General features: G+C 49.0%; 1 protein-coding gene across 2 annotated transcripts in view; it reads right to left on the reverse strand.

The window, feature by feature from the left end:
* The window catches only part of Ppargc1b (peroxisome proliferator-activated receptor gamma, coactivator 1 beta), a 106,303-nt gene extending 85,850 nt beyond the window's left edge, over nucleotides 1-20,453 (reverse strand). For both annotated transcript variants that reach the window (XM_013025477.1, XM_013025476.1), the window contains exon 1: nucleotides 20,365-20,453. In XM_013025477.1, the coding sequence (XP_012880931.1) occupies nucleotides 20,365-20,442 (78 nt within the window). In that variant the 5' untranslated portion in view covers nucleotides 20,443-20,453. The remainder of the gene's footprint in view (nucleotides 1-20,364) is intronic.
* Between the last annotated feature and the right edge of the window lie 88 nt (nucleotides 20,454-20,541).

Here is a 20,541-nt window from a genome sequence, read left to right on the forward strand (position 1 = left end):
TTCCTGGACCTTCATCTGTACAATGGAAATGAAGCCTTCCAGCCATGTAAACAGAGGATATGGAAATGCTGAGTGAATTTCATAGTGATATGCTACAAGATCTAACAGATGAGTTATCATTACTATGGTGATAATTACCATCTTCTTTAAATTTATGGAGGGTTTACTCCATAAAGCAAATAACCTTCCTCACCTCCTATGCCTGGTAGGCAGAGGCCATGATAGAGATAACTGCTGGATTGGACAGGATTCCAGAGGAGTACTTGTGGCCCAGGCTTCCTGTCAATCCTTGGGCAAATCCCCAGATGACTTCTGCTCAATGCCTGGGGCGTGGGGATGAGCTGTGCAGACCACAGTGAATGACACTCATTCCTCCCTGCCTATGAAGCTTGGGAAATCTGCATCAACCTCAGAGTCCTCCACCTACTGCATCGCCCCCAAACTCTCTCTCTTTTCTCCTGAGCGGCCTGAGGCTGCTTGCTGGAACTGCTCGTGATTCTTACAGTTAGTTCGTCCTACCTACTCTTCACTGTCATGGGAATCCTCCGGACTCAAATCCTCCATTCCCATCTCCCACCACACATCATCTGTTGCTCATTCACCAGTCACACTACATGCTGAGGACAGGCTGCCCTCTGCCTAGTAGTCCCTCCGGTCATGTCAGCCAGCTCCTGATCATCCTTCAACACCCTTCTGCTCCAAAAGCTCTCTGCATACTCTCTGCACAGGACGGTCAACAGTCTGCAGATGGATTTCCAGGGCAGGGAGCCCTTGTAATCTGTAATCCTAGCTTTTCATACACAGGAAGGAATTGCTACATAGATAGAAAAGGAAAGAGGGCTGGGCACTGGTAGCTCATGCCTAAAATCCTAGCTTCTCAGGAAACAGATCTGAGCATTACAGTTCAAGCCAGCCTGGTCTAGAAAGTCTGTGAGAATCTTATCTCCAATTAAACACCAAATAGCCAAAGTGGAGCTCTGGCTAGAGAGCCAGCCTTGAACAGAAAGGCTAAGGGCCAATGCCCAGGCCCTGAGTTCAAACCCCAGTGATACCAATACACACACACACACACACACACACACACACACACACACACGTGCGCGCGCATGCAAAATAAAGACAGAAAGAGAAAAGAAGGGAACTATTAAATAATTGTCCAGAGTCTACTGGCTTCCTTCATCAAGCTTTCATCAGCCCATTCATTCAGTCTCCGGTAAATGTGATTATTCAAGATAATAAGTAACAACCCCAGAACACGTGCTAAGACGTTCAGTTTCTGCCTGTCTTTCAAACCACCCATTGAGATACATACTGTTATCCCATTTTACAAATAAGGACACTGAGGCCTCACAGAGAAAGCAACAAGCCCTAACTAAGTAACTTAGCTGCTAAATGATAGGCTTTGGTCTCACCCAACACAGAGCCCTGTTCTCAGCCAGTTCTAGTCAGCCTCTCACTGATCCTACATGCCTAGAACCCCGGCTCATCAGCAGGAACTAGCGGGGACCACCCTACCTCAGCATGCCTCCTCTGAAACTCTTGACAGCTTATCTGAACAAGGAGAGCTTTTGTCTTCTGGAGTGAAGAATTTGTTTTTTATTTTGTTTTGTTTTGTTCTGAGGAGGGGGGGTGGTGTTCTGGTACTGAGACTTGGACTCAGGGCCTGGGTGCTGTCCCTCAGCTCTTTTGCTCAAGGCTAGTGCTCTTACCACTTGAGCCATAGCTCCTCTTCCAGCTTTTTGGTGGTTAATTGGTGATAAGAGTCTCACAGACTTTCCAGCCTGGACTGTGTTTGAACCTCCGTCCTCAGATCTCAGGCCTCCTTCTTTTTCTATGTGGCAGTAGTTCCCTTTGTAGGATAAACTGGATTTACAAATGTGAGAAAGCTTTGCTCCTGGATTAAAGGCATGAACCACCAGTGCCTGGCACTCTCTCACTCTCTCGCTTGTCTCCGCCCCTGTAGCCCACCTGCTTCCCCTCAGCTTTACCGACCAATCCAACTACCATTCTAAATCTACTCCAGCCTCAACCCAAGACATCCTGTTGGTTCTCTAGGCTCTCTGGGTGCAATGTGTGGCCCACAGCCAATCTCACAACCAGCCCAGGGGCAGTGGGACAACAGGCTCTGGGGGGGGGGGGGCAGTTACCACATTCCTGTTGAGGGATGGACCAGCAAGTATGGGCCAAAAAGCCTTTCCTTCAGCCACTAGGACAAAGAGCAAGTACTAGAGAGGGTTGGTGCCTAGGGCTCCTCAGAGCAGGTACAGGGCCACACCCACAGGACAGGAATTAAAGGTTGCCTCACCCCAGGGAGAAAGTGGCCGAAGGTCATTGGGGCACTGGGGCATGACTTCTGGGGCAAGGCATTGGTCATCCTAGCCAGCTTGGCACCCAGGGGCCTCTCTGTGTAGCTGGGTCAACAAAGGAACTATACCCAAACACCTCAACCCTGAGCTTCAGAGCCCTCCTTGAAAGAGGGACACTGGGAGGCTGAGTGAGCTCAGCATGGGGGCCAATGTGGTGCAGCTTCAGAGCTGCCCACAACTCATTCATTCAACGAATATTCAGAAATGCCCCAGATCAAACTCAAAGATTAACTCAAAATGGGTCAGAGTCCTAAACTACAAAATGCTTCAGAGAAAACAGAGACAAAAGCTTTGTGATACTGTGCTTAATCAGGATTTCTTAGGTATAATACCAAACGCAGGAAATAAGACAAATACACTTCATGAAAAATTTTAAATTTTATGAACCAAAAGACACTGTAGATAGAATTAAAAGGCAACCCATCAAATAGGAGAAAATATTTGCAAATCATGTGACTGATAAGGATTGCTATCAATAATACACAAAGGCCTGACACAGTGCTCATGCTTGTAATCCCAGCTACTCAGGAGACTATGAACTGAAGACTGTGGTTCAAAGTTAGTCGGGGTAGCAAAGTCTGAGACTCTTCTCTCCAATTAACCACCAGAAAACCGGAAGTGGCACTGCAGCTCAAAGTGGTAGAATGCTGCTAGCCTTGAGCTAAAGAGCTCAGGGACAGTGCCCAGGCCCAGAGCTTAAGCCCCATGACTGACAAAACACACACACACACACACACACACACACACACACACACAGAACTAGAGAAGCTAAGCACTGGTGGCTCAAGCTAGGACCTGTGTCCTAGCTACTCAGGAGGCTGAGATCTGAGGATTGTAGTTCAAGGTCAGCCCAGGCAGAAAAGTCTATAAGCTTTTTATTTCCAATTAACTAGGAAAAAGTCAAAAGTGAAGGTGTGGTTCAAATGAAAGAACACCAGTCTTAAGAAAAAAAGCCAAGCAAAAGCATGAAGCCCTGAGTTCATGCCCCAGTATTGGCACCAAAAAAAAAAAGAATATATGCTGGACACCAGTGATAACTCATGTCTGTAAGCCTCGCTTAGATCTGAGGATCAAGGTTCAAAGCCAGCCCAGGCAAGGAAGTCCTTAAGACTTTTATCTCCAACTAACTGGGGGGGGGGGAGCCAGAAGTAGAGCTGTGGCTCAAGTGGTAAAGAGCTAGCCTAGAGCAGGGACAGCACCCAGGCCCAGAGTTCAAGCACCATAACCCACATTAAAAACAAACAAACAAACAAAAAACAGAATTAACAGTAGCAAAATCCCAAGCAACCTGATTCTAAATGGTCAAACCGCTTAATAGCTTATTTCTTCAAGGAAGATATGCAAATGAAAAATAAGCGTATGAAAATATGCTTAATCAAGAGGGAAATACAAACCAAAACTACAGTAAGATAGCCATTAGAATGGCTACTATCAAAACCTGAAACTAAAATTTGCTGGCTAGCTTGTGGGAAAACTAGTAGCCTTGTGTTCCTTTGGTGGGAATGCAAACTGGTGCAGCTGCCACAGGAAAAAGGTATGGTTGTGTCTCGAAACCTAAAAATAGAATTGCCATAGGATCCAGCAGTTCTATTTCTGCATGTATCTGAAAGCAAAGTCTCCAAGTAGGTATCTTCATAACCATGTTTGTGACACCATAACTCATAATAGCTCTACTGTGGAAACAGCCCAAGAATCCGTCATCAAATGAACTGAGAAACAAAATATGGGTAGATGCCTACAACAAAATATTATTCTGCCTTAAAAAGGAAACAAATTCTGACATATGCTACCTCGTGGATGAACCTTAAGGACATTATCCTAAGTGAAACAAGTCAGTTTGAAAAGGAAAAAAGACAGCCAAGTGCTAGTGGCTTATATCTGTAATCCTAGCTACTCAGGAGGCTAAAACCTAAGGACAGAGGTCTGAAGTTAACCCAGGCACACAAACCTATGAGATTCTTACCTCCAATTAACCAAGCAAAAGCCCAAAGTAGAGGCACTGTCTCAAATGGTAGAGGGCCAGCTGTGAGCAAGTAAGCCAAGCAAGAGAGTGTGAAGCTGAGTTCAAGTCCCAGTACTGGCATGCAGAAAGAAAGAAAGAGAAGAATGAAAGGTGGTGAGGGCGGGTGGAGGCGGTGGAGAACAAATACTGTATGATTCTACTTAGTCAATCACAGACAGAAAGGAGAATGGATAGGATTAGGAGAGGGATTGACAATAAATGGGGAATTATAGTTAGGTGGGGAACAAACCTAAAATTTTATAAGATGAAAAGAGTTATGGGGGGAAAAAAAGAAAGAACCCTTGGGATTGGATGTGTGGCTAAGAGGGTAGAACAGTAACAACCAATAAGCAAAAGATACCAAGTTCCAGTCCCAGTCTCAGACAAAAAGAAAAAAGAGTTATGGAGGACTGGGGGTGTGGCTCAAGTGGCAGAGTGCCTGTCTGGCAATCACAAGGCCCTGAGTTCAAAACCCAGCACTGATTTTAACAAAATTGCTAGGCATTGGTGGTTCACACTTATAATCCTCACTACTCAGACAGCTGAGATCCAGATGGCCATGGTTTGAAGCCAGGCTGGACAGAGAAATCTGTAAGACTCCATCTCCAAAATGACCAGAAAAAAAGCCAGGCTGGAGGCATGGCTCAAGTAATAGAGTGCCAGCCAAGTGAGCAAATGAAGTAAGTACAAGGCCCTGAGTTTAAACCCTGGCCCTAGGAAAAAAATCAAAAAAGTAAAAATATTTGAGGCCAATGGTAGAATTGAGCACAATATTATGAATATATTTAATGCTACTGAAAAATAGCTAAGATGGTAAATTTTGTATTCTGTGTATTTTTCCATAATAAAGCACCAATTGAAAAAAATACAGAAGTGAAACAGAAAGCAAGATGCAGGTGCCGGGCCCAGGTCTAGAACTGAGGGGTGCTCTGGGTACCAGCAGTAGGAGGCAGCCAAGGAACTAATGTTTAACAGACTGTCCTGGAGAGCCATGTTAAAGAAACAAAAGGCCAAGCCAGGCACTGGTGGCTCATGCCTGTAAACCTAGCTACTCAGGAGGCTGAGATCTGATGATCACGGGTTTGAAGAAGCCAGCCTGGGTAGGAAACTCCATGAGACTCTTATCTCCAATAAATGCCAGAAGTAGTGCTGTGGCTCAAGTGGTAGAGTGCTTGCCTTGAGCACAGAGAGGCTCAGGGACAAGCCTAGAGTGCCCAGGCCTAGAGTTCAAGCCCCAGGGCTGGCAAAATAAAAGAAAATAAAGTAAGAGGTTGGTCTTGGGTAGACAGTAAGGTGAACAGGAGGGTCAGAGAAGGCTTCACTGAAGAAGATGACACCTAAGGACCTACAGAAGGCCCAAAAGTATTTCAGGAAAAAAAAAAAACCCAGGCAGAGGGAAAAGCAAGCACATCTCAGGACAGCAGCTAAGACTTCTCTCAATCACGAGCCCACTGGACCCTCACAGCACATGCGTATGCAGCCAGGGGGACAGTCAATGGGCACCACAAGTGGACCCCACTTCACTGCTGCCCCTAAGCCACTGTAAAGCCCGAGATTATATGACCCACACCCTTTGGTCTCTAAGGGTCCCGAAAAATCAAATGAACACTGGTTTGAGGATCTGCAGATGTCAGGCATTCTCTCTGGCTCTTTCTTCCCTTTCCCCTTCCTACCCACTAATTTTTTGTTGTTCTCATTATAAAAGTAATGCACAGAGGGGTTACTGTGTCAGCAGTCAGGTAATGAGTACATTTCTTTTGGGGCAATGTCACCTCTTTCTTCGCTTTCTCTCTAATCCTGACCCCTGTCACACATGTTGCCCCATTCATGGGTGTGTGGCTGAGAATCGAGGAAGGTGGACTTGAGATGAAGACAAATATTAGAAAACCTGTTAGTTGCAACCCCCACCCCACCCCGAACTTCACTTCTCCATCTATAAAACAGGAATGCTCTCCTCTTGCCTACTACATAGGATTTTACAAAGGTCAAATAGAAATGTCAAAAAGGAAAGCCACCTGCTTTTCCTCAGGTACTAGATGAGGGCACTTTCTGAGGCAAGTGCCAGCTACTCAGCTGAGACAGGAAGACTATGCTTCAAAACTATCTTTGGCAGAAAAATCTCCAACTAACTACCAGAAAACTAGAAGTAGAAGCAATACTCAAATGGTAGAGTGCCAGTCTTGAGCAAAAAAACTAAGTAAGAGTATGAGGCCCTGAGTTCAAACCCCAGAATCAGCACACACACACACACACACACACACACACACACACACACACACACACATCCACACACACAAAGGCTTTTTCTGTTAATTGCCTAGTCATTAATAAAGTAAATGCTATCCTGTGTTCCAAAATCAGGTAGAAAAGACAAACTATGGAAAGAACCAACCGTTAAGCAGTATTGTCAGACACTCCACAAATAGTATCTGACTTTAGGACATTAAAGCAAGCTTTTTAAGACACAGAAGCTTGAGAGCCAGTGCACAAAGCTTCTCATTCAAGAGGCCTGGGGCAATGCCAGATGTGTAATTATGAATGTTTTCACTCCATTGTTGATTCTGGTGTGCTCTCATGGCTGAGAACTACTGATTAGCTCTCCCAAGCCTGCAAGGAAAGTCCTATCATTACTCTCATTTGGGAACTGGCTAACTACAGCACAGAGTAGCTATCTAATTCCTTAAATCACACAGCTAAAAAAAATCATAAAGCTGAGGTTTGACCCAGACAGTTTGACTCTGAGGACCAGGCTCCACAATTCACTATACACTTTACCCTGTTCTTGTTCCAATCAGCTTTTTGCAATGCCTCCAGCAGCCTTGGGGAGCTGGGAGACAATATCTCACTCCAGACTGTATTAAGTTTGAAAGAAAGGTTTATGCCTCGTCTAAGTCCCTATTCATCTGGCATCATCAAGGAATAATGTGTGCTTATAATAAGCAAAGTTTATAAGTAACTTAGAAGGCTAAGACTTTTTTATGCTTCTTTAGATGGCAGTAGCAAAGTGTACTTCACATTTCTTTACTTCTCAGAGAATACTAAATGGCATATACCTTTCCTCAGGAATAGTATACTGCATGACCAATTCGTTTTGCCCTTTCTTGTTACTGAATCCTGACTGTGTTATATTATAACACAGTCAGAAGCAGAGGGGTGTGTTGGCTCCCTTGCTCCCTTACTAAATGGTCCCATGTTGGCATGGATGCTGCTGTTTGCTTCTGCCACTGATAAAACCCCACTACTCACCCGAGGTCTACACAGAAACACACCGATGGAACAGATACACTGCCTACCATGAGTGTGGGAATATGATGTCCAGGCCTGTTCCAACCATGTGAAAATTAGAGCAAAATGGCCCTATGTGGGAAAGGTATGGAATGGATTATGAAAGGGAATTCCCAGCAAGAAAAGAGTAATATAACCTGGAATTAATATAAAAGCTGTGGCCACTGCTCCCCAAGTCCTCCCATGCCCTTTCACTTCTTTGGACCCCTGTTGTTCTGCCTGAGTGGAGACCAGCCTTGTGTGTCCCTCTGGAATAATCAGTTGGGCAATGTGCAATGAGGCCCCATGGAAGGAGTTGGTTTCAGTCTCCCTGGAGGGGAAGGACATTGGACAGTATTGAAGATTCCTGAAACTCTGAGCCCCTCCCCACTGGGAGCAGAATGCTGTCCTGGGCAATGGGCTGGGTTCCTAACATGGTTTAACCTTCCACCAAGAACCACCCCCTCAGAGGTGTGTTCTGATAGGGAGCTTTTGATTCTCCTGTGTACAAGGCTTATCTCAGGGACAAGGGCAGAGCCCCTGGTGCGATGGGAACAATATTTTCACGTTCTCCCCAACATAGCTCCAAGCCCAGAGAAGGAGCCTCTGGAGCCAGGTGAATGTCAAGTACACCTTCTGAAAAATCAGCACTTCTTCACTCATCAAGGGTTTATTGGGGGGCCTGTAGTGTGCCTGACACCATGCAGGCAGAGGGAGATTTGATGATGGGCTGGCTTTACACATCCTTTTCCTCTGGAGAATTCCAGTCCTGACAAGATGGAGAAGAAACTATGGAAGAGGAAATACACAAAGTAAGATCACAACAAGTGGAGGACAATTGTGCATTGGTTAATAAACCTTAAGGTTAAGAACAGACTTGGCACACAAGCAGGCCCTGAAGAAAAGGACATTTTTCCTTATACAACTCATCTCCCAAATCTTCTACACCCCTGTTTCATCTGGGGAATCCTCTCCCATGTAGTTCATTTATCCTAAGCCCTACCATGGAGGCAAGTCTGGCCTCCCCGGTGCCCTGGCTATGCCACTAATGCCCTGTCAGCCCATTTCAGGGGCTTCTGTGTACCTCATTAGATTAGCCACACTGAGGTGGTCAGGACCCTGTGCTTTGAGGCTGGCAGGGTTAGGTTCACATCCCAGCCCTGTGGCTGCCTTCCCAGGTGGCTTGGAGAAAGTGATTGTGATTCCCTAAGTCCGCCTTCTCATTTATCAGGGTACCAACCTCACTGGCAGACCGAGGATTAGACAAGTCTAACCCATCTGAAGGTTCTAGCCTAAGGCCTGACACATAACAAGCAACCTCTAAATGGTAGTGATTTTGCATGATTACTGTTAATAATGATAATGATGGCCATGATGGCGAAATCTTTGGCTGATGCCTCACTACCTGCCAAGTCAAACTCCTCACCAGGACATTAAACCTATCCTCATAAAACAGTTTCCCTGTCTGTGTCTGTGTGTTCTGAGGTGGCTAAAGGGTGGATATAAATTCACCAGGGCAGGACTGGAGGTTCAGCTCAGTGTAGAAAGCCTGCTTAGAGTACTCTATTCCTAGCATCACAAAAATGAAAAAGAAAACTCACACCTATAATCCTAGCTACTCAGGAGCCTGAGATCTGGGAATCACGGTTCAAAGCCAGCCTAGACAGACAATTCCAAGAGCCCCTTATCTCCAGTTAACTACCAAAAACATAAAGTGGAGCTGTGGCTTATGTGGTAGAGCACTAGCTTTGAGCAAAAAAAGCTTAGGGACAGCACCTAGGCCCTGAGTTCAAGCCCCAGTACCAGCACTCCCCCCAAAAGGAAACAAAACCTCACCAGTATAACAAGGAACACAAAAGGCTAGGGATGCAGTTAACAGACTGGATCACAGCAAAGGGAGCACTTCTAAGAGAGGGATTTGAGAAAGTGGCACTTGAGCTGGGCCTTGAAAGATGTATCTGGAGATGAAACATAAAGGTATAAGCATATATATAAAGATATAAACATATAAAGTGTATAAAGGGAGGCATATACTTCTTGAGAGGAGCCCCTGGGAGCCAGGGGTCATGGCTCACGCCTGTCATCCTAGCTACTCAGGAGGCTGAGATCTGAGGATCACAGTTCAAAGCCAGCCTGGGCAAGCAAAGTCTGTGAGAGTCATCTTCAATAAACCACCAGAAAAACTGGTAGTGGTGCTATGGCTCAAGTGCTAGAGCGCTAGCCTTGAGCTGAAGAGCTGAGGGACAGCGCCCAGGCCCAGAGTTCAAGCCCCATGACAGACTAAAAAAAAAGAGAGAGAGAAGCCCCCTAGGGCCCACGAGAGGAGGAACAGCAAAACTATTCCAAATGCTGCTCAGCCTCAATCTACCCAATTGTGAGGACTGCTCCATGAGGTTCCTTGGAGAATTTAGCACAGGAGCTAGGAGAGCCATTTTCTGGAAAGTCCTATTTGCTACTGACTGCTGCTTCTTTGCTTCTTTTACTTCATCCTCCTTCTCCCCCTTCTTCTGGCTGATAGTTTCTCCTCCTTCTCCTTGGCCTCTTTATTTATTTATTTATTTGCCACTCCTGGTACCTGAACTCTCAGAGTCTGGGTGCTATCACTCAGCTTCATTTTGCTTAAGGCTAGTACTCTACCACTTGAGCCATAGGCTCCACTTTTTGGTAGTTTAGTGGAGATAAGAGTCTCACTAACTTTTCTGACTGAGCTGATTTCAAACCTCAATCCTCAGATTTCAGCCTCCTGAGTGGTAAAGATTATGGGCATGAGCCCCAGGGTACCCAACCTCTTCTTCTTCTTGAAAGGGCTGGTTGTTCCTCTTCCTCCTCTTCCTCCGTTATTTTCCCCCAAGTACTAGGACTGAAACTCCGAGCCTCAAGCTCTTGTTAGTTCTGTTGTTGTTTTAAAGTCAAGGCTGGTGCTATAACACTCGAGCCACCCTTCCACTTCTAGCTTTTTGTTGGTTCATTGGATAAGAGCCTCTCAGTTTGTCTGGCTGGATGGTTTTGGACAATGATGCTCAGATCTCATCTTCCTGAGAAGCTAGAATTGCAGGCATGAGCCACTAGCAGCTAGCAAGGGCTGGTTTCTTAGAGAAGGCTCACTAGCAACTGTGACTCCCTCCGCATAGCTGCTGAAAGATTTGGCTGAAGATGAAGGAGGCTGGGAACACCTAGTGCCTGGATTCACATTAAGAATATCATGCTGTTCTGCCTTTGCTGCATCAGGCACAGCGTGGCCTACACGGTCACACACACAGTACTTGACAGATAGATGGATGGGTGGATGGATGGGCATTTGAGTTCTGGAATGCCTTACCAATGAGTCTGTTTCTCCTGGCTATACAGGATGTGCTGCAGATGTATTAAGCCCTGCTGTGCCTGAGCTGGCTAGCAGCATGAAAGCCAGGTCAGCCTCAGAGCCCAAGAGCCGGGGCAGAACCCTCCCCAGTGTTCTGGGTCCCACACTTCCCTGCAAAGAGCTTGAGACCAGAAATAAAGGCGCAAGCAGCCCCGTTGCCAAGGATGTTTGCCATGGCAACATCAGGGAGCGACTCGTGGGCCGGCTGCTGCAACTGCAATCACAAGGAAGGAAATACGGCTGCAGACCTGCCGAAGAGCAGCCATCTCGGCCAACAGCTGAGTGCCCAGACAGTAGGTCCCAGACAGTGGAGTCCTCTGCTATCAGGCACCTGGCAACCAAGGGTCTCAGCCTGTCCCAGCTGAGTCACCTGATAGATCCTCACATCTGTTTCCAGGTTGTTTCTTTAGTTCAAGGTAAGAATATGAAGCAAGATGGTACTCCCTATAGTACTCCCAACACCCAGAAAACTCAAGTTGATATTTGTGTCTTATGTTTTATACCACTGTCATTGTCATCATTGAAGTGACTGCCATTTGCTGAACAGTGTTACAAGCCTGCAGTTACCTTAAGTCATCCTACAAGAATATAAGTTCCTGGCTGGGAATGTGACTTAGTGGTAGAATGTTCGCCTAACATTCATGAAGCCCTGGGATCAATTCCTCAGTACCACATAAACAGAAAAGGTCAGAAGTGGTATTGTGGCTCAAGTGGTAGAGTGCTAATCTTGAGCAACAGAAGCTCAGGAACAGTGCCCAGGCCCTGAGTTCAAGCCCCAAGACTAGAGGAAAAAAAAGAATATAAGTTCCCAATTTGACATATGCAACATGGTCAGAGAGATACAGACTCTTACTCAAGGTCACACAGCTAGTAAATGGTACAGCCCTGATTTTAAAACTTTAGGCAGTTAAAGCTCCAAAGCCCAGACTTAGTTCTTGGCCACTACCTCCTAATTCTCCACCTCTTTTCAAGTGGGATCTAGCTGGATTTGTTTGTCTGGAAGTCAGTTTTGCTATTGCTACTAAGGCAAGATGGGATTCTTTAGCAGCCACTATCTCGGGCAAGGCAGGATTGTGGACCTAGACCTCGGGGCCTGCATTTATCTTTTCTTAATACTCAGGACCACTATCAATTGAACCTCAACTAATCTGCACTAAAACCCTTTGGGTGGCATTGGGGGACTAGGGAGGGGAAGAGCTTTTGAATTCATGGTCTCTGGTCTTGTTTTTACCCAGAAACTGGCCTGCATTTCAATCCTCCTACCTATGCCTCCCTAAGTAACTAGAATGATAGGCACATGCCACCATGCTCAGCTTGTTAGGATGAGGTCTCACTAACTTTTTGCCAAGACTCACTTCCCACAGTGATTCTCCGGATCTCTACTTTCCATGTAGTTGGGATCACAGGTGTAAGCCACTAGGCCAGTCCACAACCCTGTAAAGTTCGTGCTATTTTCAGCCTCACTTGGGAAAAGAAAAGGCCAAGGCACCAGAAGCTCTTGCCCAAGCACTAAGACTTATCCCCAGGGAGCCCAACCCTAGACTCAGAGCCCTCATACTCACCTAAACAATTAGAACAAATGTTTATTTTCCTAGTAAAACCCCCAGCAGTAATTGCAGGCCTTTGGGGATAATTAATCAATGACTTTCCCCTCCCATTTGTAAAGTCTCCACGGTCTCCTACTCTAGACTCCGATAGCAACTCTTACTGTCCTGAGGAAGGAGCCAGACAGGAAAAGAACCTGAGAGTTAGGCTGTCACCATGAGCTTGCAGGCCCTGTGCCCAGCTTCACCTGTGATCTTAGGACAGCCTCTCCTCTGAGCTCTGTGAAGCAGGCTACAGAACACCATCCACATCCCCACTTACTTCCCTCACTGCATGGTCCTGGGTTGGGAGTCAACTACAAGAAACACATCCAGGGTCCCTGGAGACCTGCCCGAGTTCCAGCGGCCACCCGAAGCCCAGGCTTTGCAGGCACCAGTGTTTCTCAGAGGACACCCACTCTGACCTCTCTCAGAGCCAACACACACACACACACACACACACACACACACACACACACACGAAGTCTGGTGCTAGTCAAGTGTTGGCCAGGGAATCAGGTGCCTGGGCCTATCTGTCACCTCACACACTCTCTTCTGGGAAAGGTGGGTGGGTCTATAAGGGCCTACTGGGTCTAACATGACACCAGGTGGGGTTCAAATCCTGGGTTAACTATTCATGAGCTATTATACTTCAAACAACGGATCCACTTTTTTGTACCTCAATTTGAGAACAGAACCAACCTTCCTAAGTGACTGGGAATAACCCATGCCACAGCCTCAAGTCTCTTCAGAGAGACACATGACATACCCAGACACAATGTAGTGTGTGGTGGATAGAGTAAGAGGGGCCACACATTGGTAATGGTGGCATCTGGTGATGGAAGCTTGGGGGCTTACTATGAACTATTGGTCAAACATTTTTGAACACTTTACAGGCATTATCTCAACTAGTCTTCATCCACTGTAATCAGGATACACTGGTCTGGGAAGAAAACTTTCTCACTCACCCTTCCAGAGCCTTCAGTCTAGGTTCAGCACCAAAAGATGTCCAGATAACCATGGGTGGTAAAAGGCATTTCTGTACTTGGGTGTAAGAAGAATAGGCCAGGTTCCAGTGGCTCATGCTTATAATCCTAGTCACTCAAGAGGCAAAGATATGAGGATCATGGGTTAAAGCCAGCTGAGGCAGGAAAGTCGGTAAGATTCTCATCTCCAATTAATAAGCAAAAAGCTGAAAGTCGAAGTATGGCTTGAATGATAAAAGGCCAGCCTTGAACAAAAAAGCTAAAGGACAGCACCCAGGCCCCGACTTCAAGCTTCAGAACTGATATACACATACACAGATACACACATGCACATGCACGCACGCGCACACACACATACACACACAGAGGCAGGATGGCTGGCTTATGGGCTTTCAAGCAAGATTTAAATTCATTAAGATGATAGAGAGGAGGACACCAGAGGCCATTCCATTCATTCCACAGCCCTTTCTACTCAACCCTTTCCCAAGCACTCTTGAACTGCAGATACAAAATGAGAAATAGTACACACCCTGAAGAAGTTTAGAGGGTGAGTATTTAGGTTCATTTAATGAGGATGAAAACATCTCATCTCCTGTGAACCAGATATTTGGCTATTCTCAGTAGAGAAAAAAAAAAAAGCCGGTGGCTCATGCTACCCAGGAGGCTGAGATCTGAGGACTGTAGTTCAAAGCCAGCCCAGGAAGGAAAGTCCATGAGACTCTTTATCTCCAATAAACCACCAGAAAACCAGAAGTGGTACTATGGCTCAAGTGGTAGAGCACTTGCCTTGAGTTGAAGAGCTCAGGGACAGTACACAGGCCCAGAGTTCAAGCCCCACAACTGAGAAAAAAAAGAAAAGAATATGAATCAAATAAACAAAAATCCTTGCCCTCATGGGGCTTAATATCTTGGAGTGATCTTCTAAGTGACATTTAACATAACCTAAATGAGAACAGATATATAAATCCATATTGTCATTTGGTTTGCATCCACTCCTCACAAACACTAGGCCAGAAGAGAGAGAAGAGAAGTCACTCCAACCCAAATGATTCTTCACCAACCCAGTGTTTACAAGTCTGAGAAACTTGGCTACCTTGTACATTCTCTTCTGAATAATTTCATCTGGGTTCCAACCACTCTTATACGTTTCATGTGTGTGTGTGTGTGTGTGTGTGTGTGTGTACATGATTACACAGACTGGGGGTATGGATCAAGTTGTAAGTGTAGTTTGCCTCACAAGACCCTAAATTTAATCCTCGGTACTGCCACAGGAGTGGGTACAGGAGTTAGTTCTAGATTTAATTCTATCATCCTAAAGTGCTCCAAAGAGAGGGTTCCAAGTTTTATAGACAGCAGGTCAATACTCATTTTACATAGAGTGTATTATCCCCATTTCACAGATTAAGAAACTGAGGCTTAGCTGGGTACCAGTGGCTCATGCCTATAATCCTACCTACTCAAAAGGCTGAGATCTGAGGATTCAGGTTCAGAGCTAGCCTCGGCAACAAAATTTATGAGATATTTAGTTCCAAAAATGCCAGAAGTAGCTAGGCGTCGGTGGCTCATAACTGTAATCCTAGCTACTCAGGAGGCTGAGATCTGAGGATCACAGTTCAAAGCCAGCCCTGGCATAAAAGTCAGTGAGACTCTTACCTCCAGTAAAACTCCAGAAAACCAGAAGTGGCGCTGTGTCTCAAATGATCGAGCACTCGCCTTGAGCTGAAGAGTTGAGGGACAGCACCCAGGCCCAGAGTTCAAGCCCCATGACCAACAAAATTTTAAAAAGCCAGAAGTAGAGCTCTGGCCCAAGTGGTAGACTGCTAGCCTAGCATTGAGCAAAAAAAGACACAGCACCCAGGGCCTGAGTTCAAGCCCCAGGACTGGCACAATTAAAAAATAACACATGAGGCTTAGGCTTTACAATTCTGTCTTCTCTCTCCTCAACATGCCTTTGGTGGCTCAGATTACCAGGAAAACAGCTTCTTGCTTTCAGGAAGCTTACAGTAGGGGCACACCATCCACTAACCCTAGCTCTTCAGTGAGCACTCAAACAAACCATAGAATTGTAAAATAGCACCTACACTGTACATAGAGAAAGCTGGCAGAGTGCACAGGATCCTGCGGGTGCTATATAAATGTCGTGGTGATGGAAATGAAGAAGACAGCTGTTAGCGCTGCAGTGCTCCTGTCGTGACCTCACTTCCAAGCCTAAGGCCCCATTTGTGAGGCTGCTTCTGACTCAGGCCAGTACTCCAGCTATTATTTCAGGGACGAAAGGAAGAGAGTGACTCATGGCAGCCTAGTAGAGCTCTTGGCTGGCCCCTACCAGCTGGAGAGAAGAGGCCCCAAGGCAAAGGGAAATCTGAGCCCACAGGGCCCAGCTGCTGGGCCTGTGCTTTTCATAGGCATCTTGATCATTAGCACTAGCCAAGCAGCCTGGGGAAAGTAAAGCCTAGGGCCTCTGGGGATCATGTCCCCAACTGAACTCAGGTGAAGAAGTTACTCCCCTGGTCTCATGCAGGTGAAAAGTGGGCAAATGTTTGCTACCAGGGCTATACTTCAACCTGCTCCAGCATAGGCGAGAACTCTGGCCTGTTTCTCTGACACCCAGACCTCCCATGGGTGCCTCAGGACTTCAAGTCATTTACCCATTTCCATGTGGTGCTCAGTTCCAGCTTTACAATAAGGAGGCCAGATACTAGTTGCAAAAATGGCCAAGTGCACAAACGTGGCATTGCATGGAACAGAACACAAGCAGCCACAGTCCCCTGAGGGGCCAAGTTCAATATCACAATGAAAGAAATACACATTCAAATAATCCAGATGACAAATTTATTGATGAACAAACAAAAAGGTAAAAAAAAACACAAGTTATCTGGATATGGGAAACCAGTTGTTCACACACAATGACAGTGAGTGTGTAAATCAGTAGTCTTTCTAGAAGGCCGTTCCAGAAATGTGTTGACCAAATGCCTGCACAGATCCTTTGATGGAGCAATTTCACTTCTAGGAATTTCAATGAAGGAAAGAACAAATATGCATTTCAGCATTGCATATGATAACAAAAAATTGCAAACAACTTAAATGAGTAACATGAGACTGGGTAAATAGATAAATACATGCTGATTCAACATTCAATGAGATACTACATAACCATTAAGATAGTATGATACAGAGTAGAATATTTACTGATGGGAGAGATATTCATGACACACTGTCTGGAGGACCAAACTAAAGCAGGTTACAAAGATTTCAAATCACAGCTTAGTATATAAAGAAAAGAAATGGACTATATGAATAGGAAAGACAAAAGTCTTGGAAAAAAATATATATATGAAAACAGTGCCTATCCTAAAAATACTACATATTTCAAACTTTTCCTTAATGCTTGGCTATATTTGCAAACAATTTTGTGATTATTTTAAAATAAGAATTAGGACTAGGTGATTTATAAAGTTCTTTCCATCACTGACATCTTGGGCATATTTGTCTAATATCTCAAGTGCCCAAGTGACTTCATACAAGCAGAATTTACTGGGGGCTTACCAATGCCTTGGGAGCATCAGCTTTTTCCCCACAGCTGCAACCCTCTGCATTCCTCTCTTCACAGTTGCTGCCCAGCTGTCTCCCCTGCCAGCCTGGGAGCTTCTGCTTGGCAAGGCCCAGCCGTACCCCTGTCTGTAGTTCATGTGCCCAGCCAAGAGCTGAGCAAAAGAACAGGCTTCCACACAGACATGTGGGCACAAAGATATAGATATAATTCTAGCTTCCAGAATCTTATGGACACAGGACTCACTAAAAGTGTCTAACAGGCTATGAAAATCAGGAGACAAAGCAGGGCAAGCCAAGCAGGAAGGCCTACTTGAAGAGAAAGCCATGCAGGACCGGTGGGCAAAGAAAGGCCCATCACCTAAGCAAAGGTGAAAATAGCCCAAAGTCCTTTGGAATACATGATTTAAACCTTTCCAAGAAACTTTCACAATCCCAATTCCACTAAATTTTCTGCCCTTCGGCCCTAGTGACTAGAAGTTAAGTCTCCTAAACACAGTTCTTTCACTAACACCGTGTTAGTCACCAAAGACAACAAAATCTTTTAGACAGAGACAGTCTATTTTCCCACCAGCGACCTCCCAATGGGAGGGATGGAGGAAGGAAGGGTCACAGGAGGGCTGTAGGGAAGAAGGGACTGCAGGAACAGATATATCACATGCAAACACAGCTCACCCCACACTTGGGCTTCCGCGGCACCACCAGCCCCTATTTGACAGATGGAGGAAGCAGGTTCCAGGAGTTAAAATGGCTTGCGGCAGGCTCACTCAGCTAGCGGGTGGGGAAAGCGACTCCACTCAGGCCTTCTGACTCCAAGTCCAGTGCTATTTCGAGGTAACACACAGGACCTGGAGTCAGGAGCCCTGGGTGGCTCTGTCACCCCCTGGCTGAGTGATCCTGCACAAGCCGATCACCCCTGGAAGCCTCTGGCTCCAACTGTAAAATGAGGAGGCACGAGATGGCCCGCCCAGGTCCTTTTTGGGCTCCGCTCTCAAAGCCTTCTAGGGGTGGCTACAAAGCTCGGCCTATCAATTACATTTCCCAAGTTGGGCTTTCAAAGATCACCAGAGCTTCCGCCTGTCACGTGGTTAGGTTAAGGGGGGGGGGGAAAGCAAACGTCCCAGATTAACTTTCACTACACAGCTTCTCCTGACACCTGATTACCCAATTGTCTAGTTTGCCTGGGTGAAATTGCCCCCGCGTAGCAGGCTAAGCTGGCGGCTCAAAGGACAAATAATTCATTACTGGTGGATCAAACAGTGTCCAAAAGAGACAATTCTCGATAGAAGCGTTTCTGAACGGCTCTCCCTGGCTATTTCCGGCCTCCCACGCAGGCGACCCCAGGCCACTAAAAAAGTGAAAGAAGGGGAGGGGGGGCACTGTCTTCCCAGGAGCCACTCTACCCTTCCCTCCCCAGCCCAGTCCCCGGGTCCCCAGGCGCTGCGCCCTGGCGTACCGGGGCGGGGACCTTCCCTGGGCGCTGACACCCGCGCCGGGCGTGTGACGGAGCCCGGCGACCTCGGCGGGAGCTCCACCGCAGTTTCGTCAGAGGTAAAGGTACGCGCCCGGCGCGCGCGGCGTGTGCACACGCCGACACCCGCGCGCGCAGCCCCGCAGCCCGCTCGTCCCACAGTGCCCCCCGCCTGGAGACGCACGATCCCCAGCCACCGGCTCCTCGGGCCTCGGCTGCGAGACCCTTGGAGCGCGCCCACCCCGCCCGCCCGCCACCGACCGCACGGCCCCGCGGCTCCCCGACGCAGAGGCGTCCGCAGTGGGTTCGGGGCGGCCGACTCCCGCGCGGGGCGGGCTTCCTCTCCGCGACACACCGCTACGCCGTGCCGTCCCGGCCGCCAGCCCTGAAGTCACCACCCGGAGTCTTCTCAGAGCTGCGCGGGAGGCTCGGGGCGGCGGCGTCCCCGGGCGAGCCGCGTCGCGCCGCAAGGAGTCGGCGTGCAAGCCTCTCCCCGCCCACCCGGTCTCATGACAGCTGCCGCCGCCCGGAGACGGGCAGGTCGAACGCGGAGCAAAGTTTCCCTCTCCCCTCCCACTCCCGGCCCCTCCGCCTCCCCCTCCCGCCCAGCGTTATGCAAAACGGGCCGGCACCCGCACTCCCAGTCCCCGTACCGATCGGCCCCCCGCACGCCCCGTGGGGTTCCGCCCCGCGGCTCCAGTCCGCACCCCGCCGCGGCCCCGCACCCGCGGTCTCCCCCTAGGCTCCGCCGCGTCCGCAGCCGGCCGGTGCCTCGCAGCCGGGCGCTCGGAGCGAAAGCTCGTAACTCCAGGGCCAAACTTTATGCTCGCAACAGGCGCAGGGTGGGGGAGATGGGGAGCGGGAGGGGGCGCACGCCCGGGGCCGGCGTTCCCCGTTAGGGCTCGTCCCGGCAGCACCCCCCTCCGGGTCTCCGAGCGACCGGCTTCCTCGCCCTCGCCTCCGTCCCCCGGCACACCAGAGCCACCTCTCCTGTCACGCGCGTGCGGCCGGCCGGGCTCCCGGCTCGGCCCGACCCCGGACGCCGCCTAGCCTTCCCTTCCCCCCGCGTCGTGGAGCGCGCGCCGGGGCCGCGCGCCGCAGGGGGACCCGGGCACCCCCGGATCGTCCTTCCGTCCCCAGCCTGCCTCGCTTTCCCCCTGGGGAGCTCCTCGGGAGAGCGAAACCAGGAAGGCGCTGCCTCCGCCGGGGACGTCCACGTGCCCCGCAAACCCCTCCGCCCCTAGCGGGCCGCTGGCTGGAAACTCGGGGCTGCGGGTGCCGGTGGGGAGCTGCGGGGGGCGACAGCATCGTTTGGGGGGGGGGTCGAGGAGACTCCGGGCATGGGGGGCAGGCGCCGGTCCCGCGGCCACAAGTCCACGTGAAAGTACGGCAGCAAGTACCCGGCGCTGAGGGCGCGCCTACAGCACCCAGGGCCAGCCTGAGGGCCCCCCACTCCTCGACGCCGCTCCGTCTCCCCCAAAACAAGCGCGGCACCCCCAGCTCTGCCCGCGGGGCAGCGCCGACTTCAGGTGGCCGCGGCTAGACCCTGCCCGGCGGCGCGGTGTCTCCAGGGCTGCGGCCGCGCTTCGGGGACCTCCGGCTCCCTCGCCCCGTCTCGGGGCGCAGCGCCAGGCACGCGTCAGGGGGGGCTCAGCAGCCTGGAACCCCGATCTCCCCCGCGTGCCCACCGCGGCGTCCCAACCTCCGCAACTGCGGCTGCAGCTCGGCAGCTCAGCCATCTCGGCACGCTGGCCCCGGGCCTGCGACCCCGACCGGCCGTACCTGCGTGTCTGCCAGATAGTTGAGGAAGAAGGAGGAGAGCTCCTCGTCCAGCAGCGCGCCGCAGTCGTTCCCCGCCATCTTCCAGCCGCGGCTGCAGCGTGCGGCGGAGTCAGCGCCGAGCCGGCCCGGGGGAGGGAGCGAGCGAGCGGGGAGGGAGGAGGGAGGAGGCGGCGGGGC

Source organism: Dipodomys ordii, unplaced genomic scaffold (genome assembly GCF_000151885.1).
Source record: "Dipodomys ordii isolate 6190 unplaced genomic scaffold, Dord_2.0 Scaffold85, whole genome shotgun sequence".
Classification (NCBI taxonomy): domain Eukaryota; kingdom Metazoa; phylum Chordata; class Mammalia; order Rodentia; family Heteromyidae; genus Dipodomys; species Dipodomys ordii.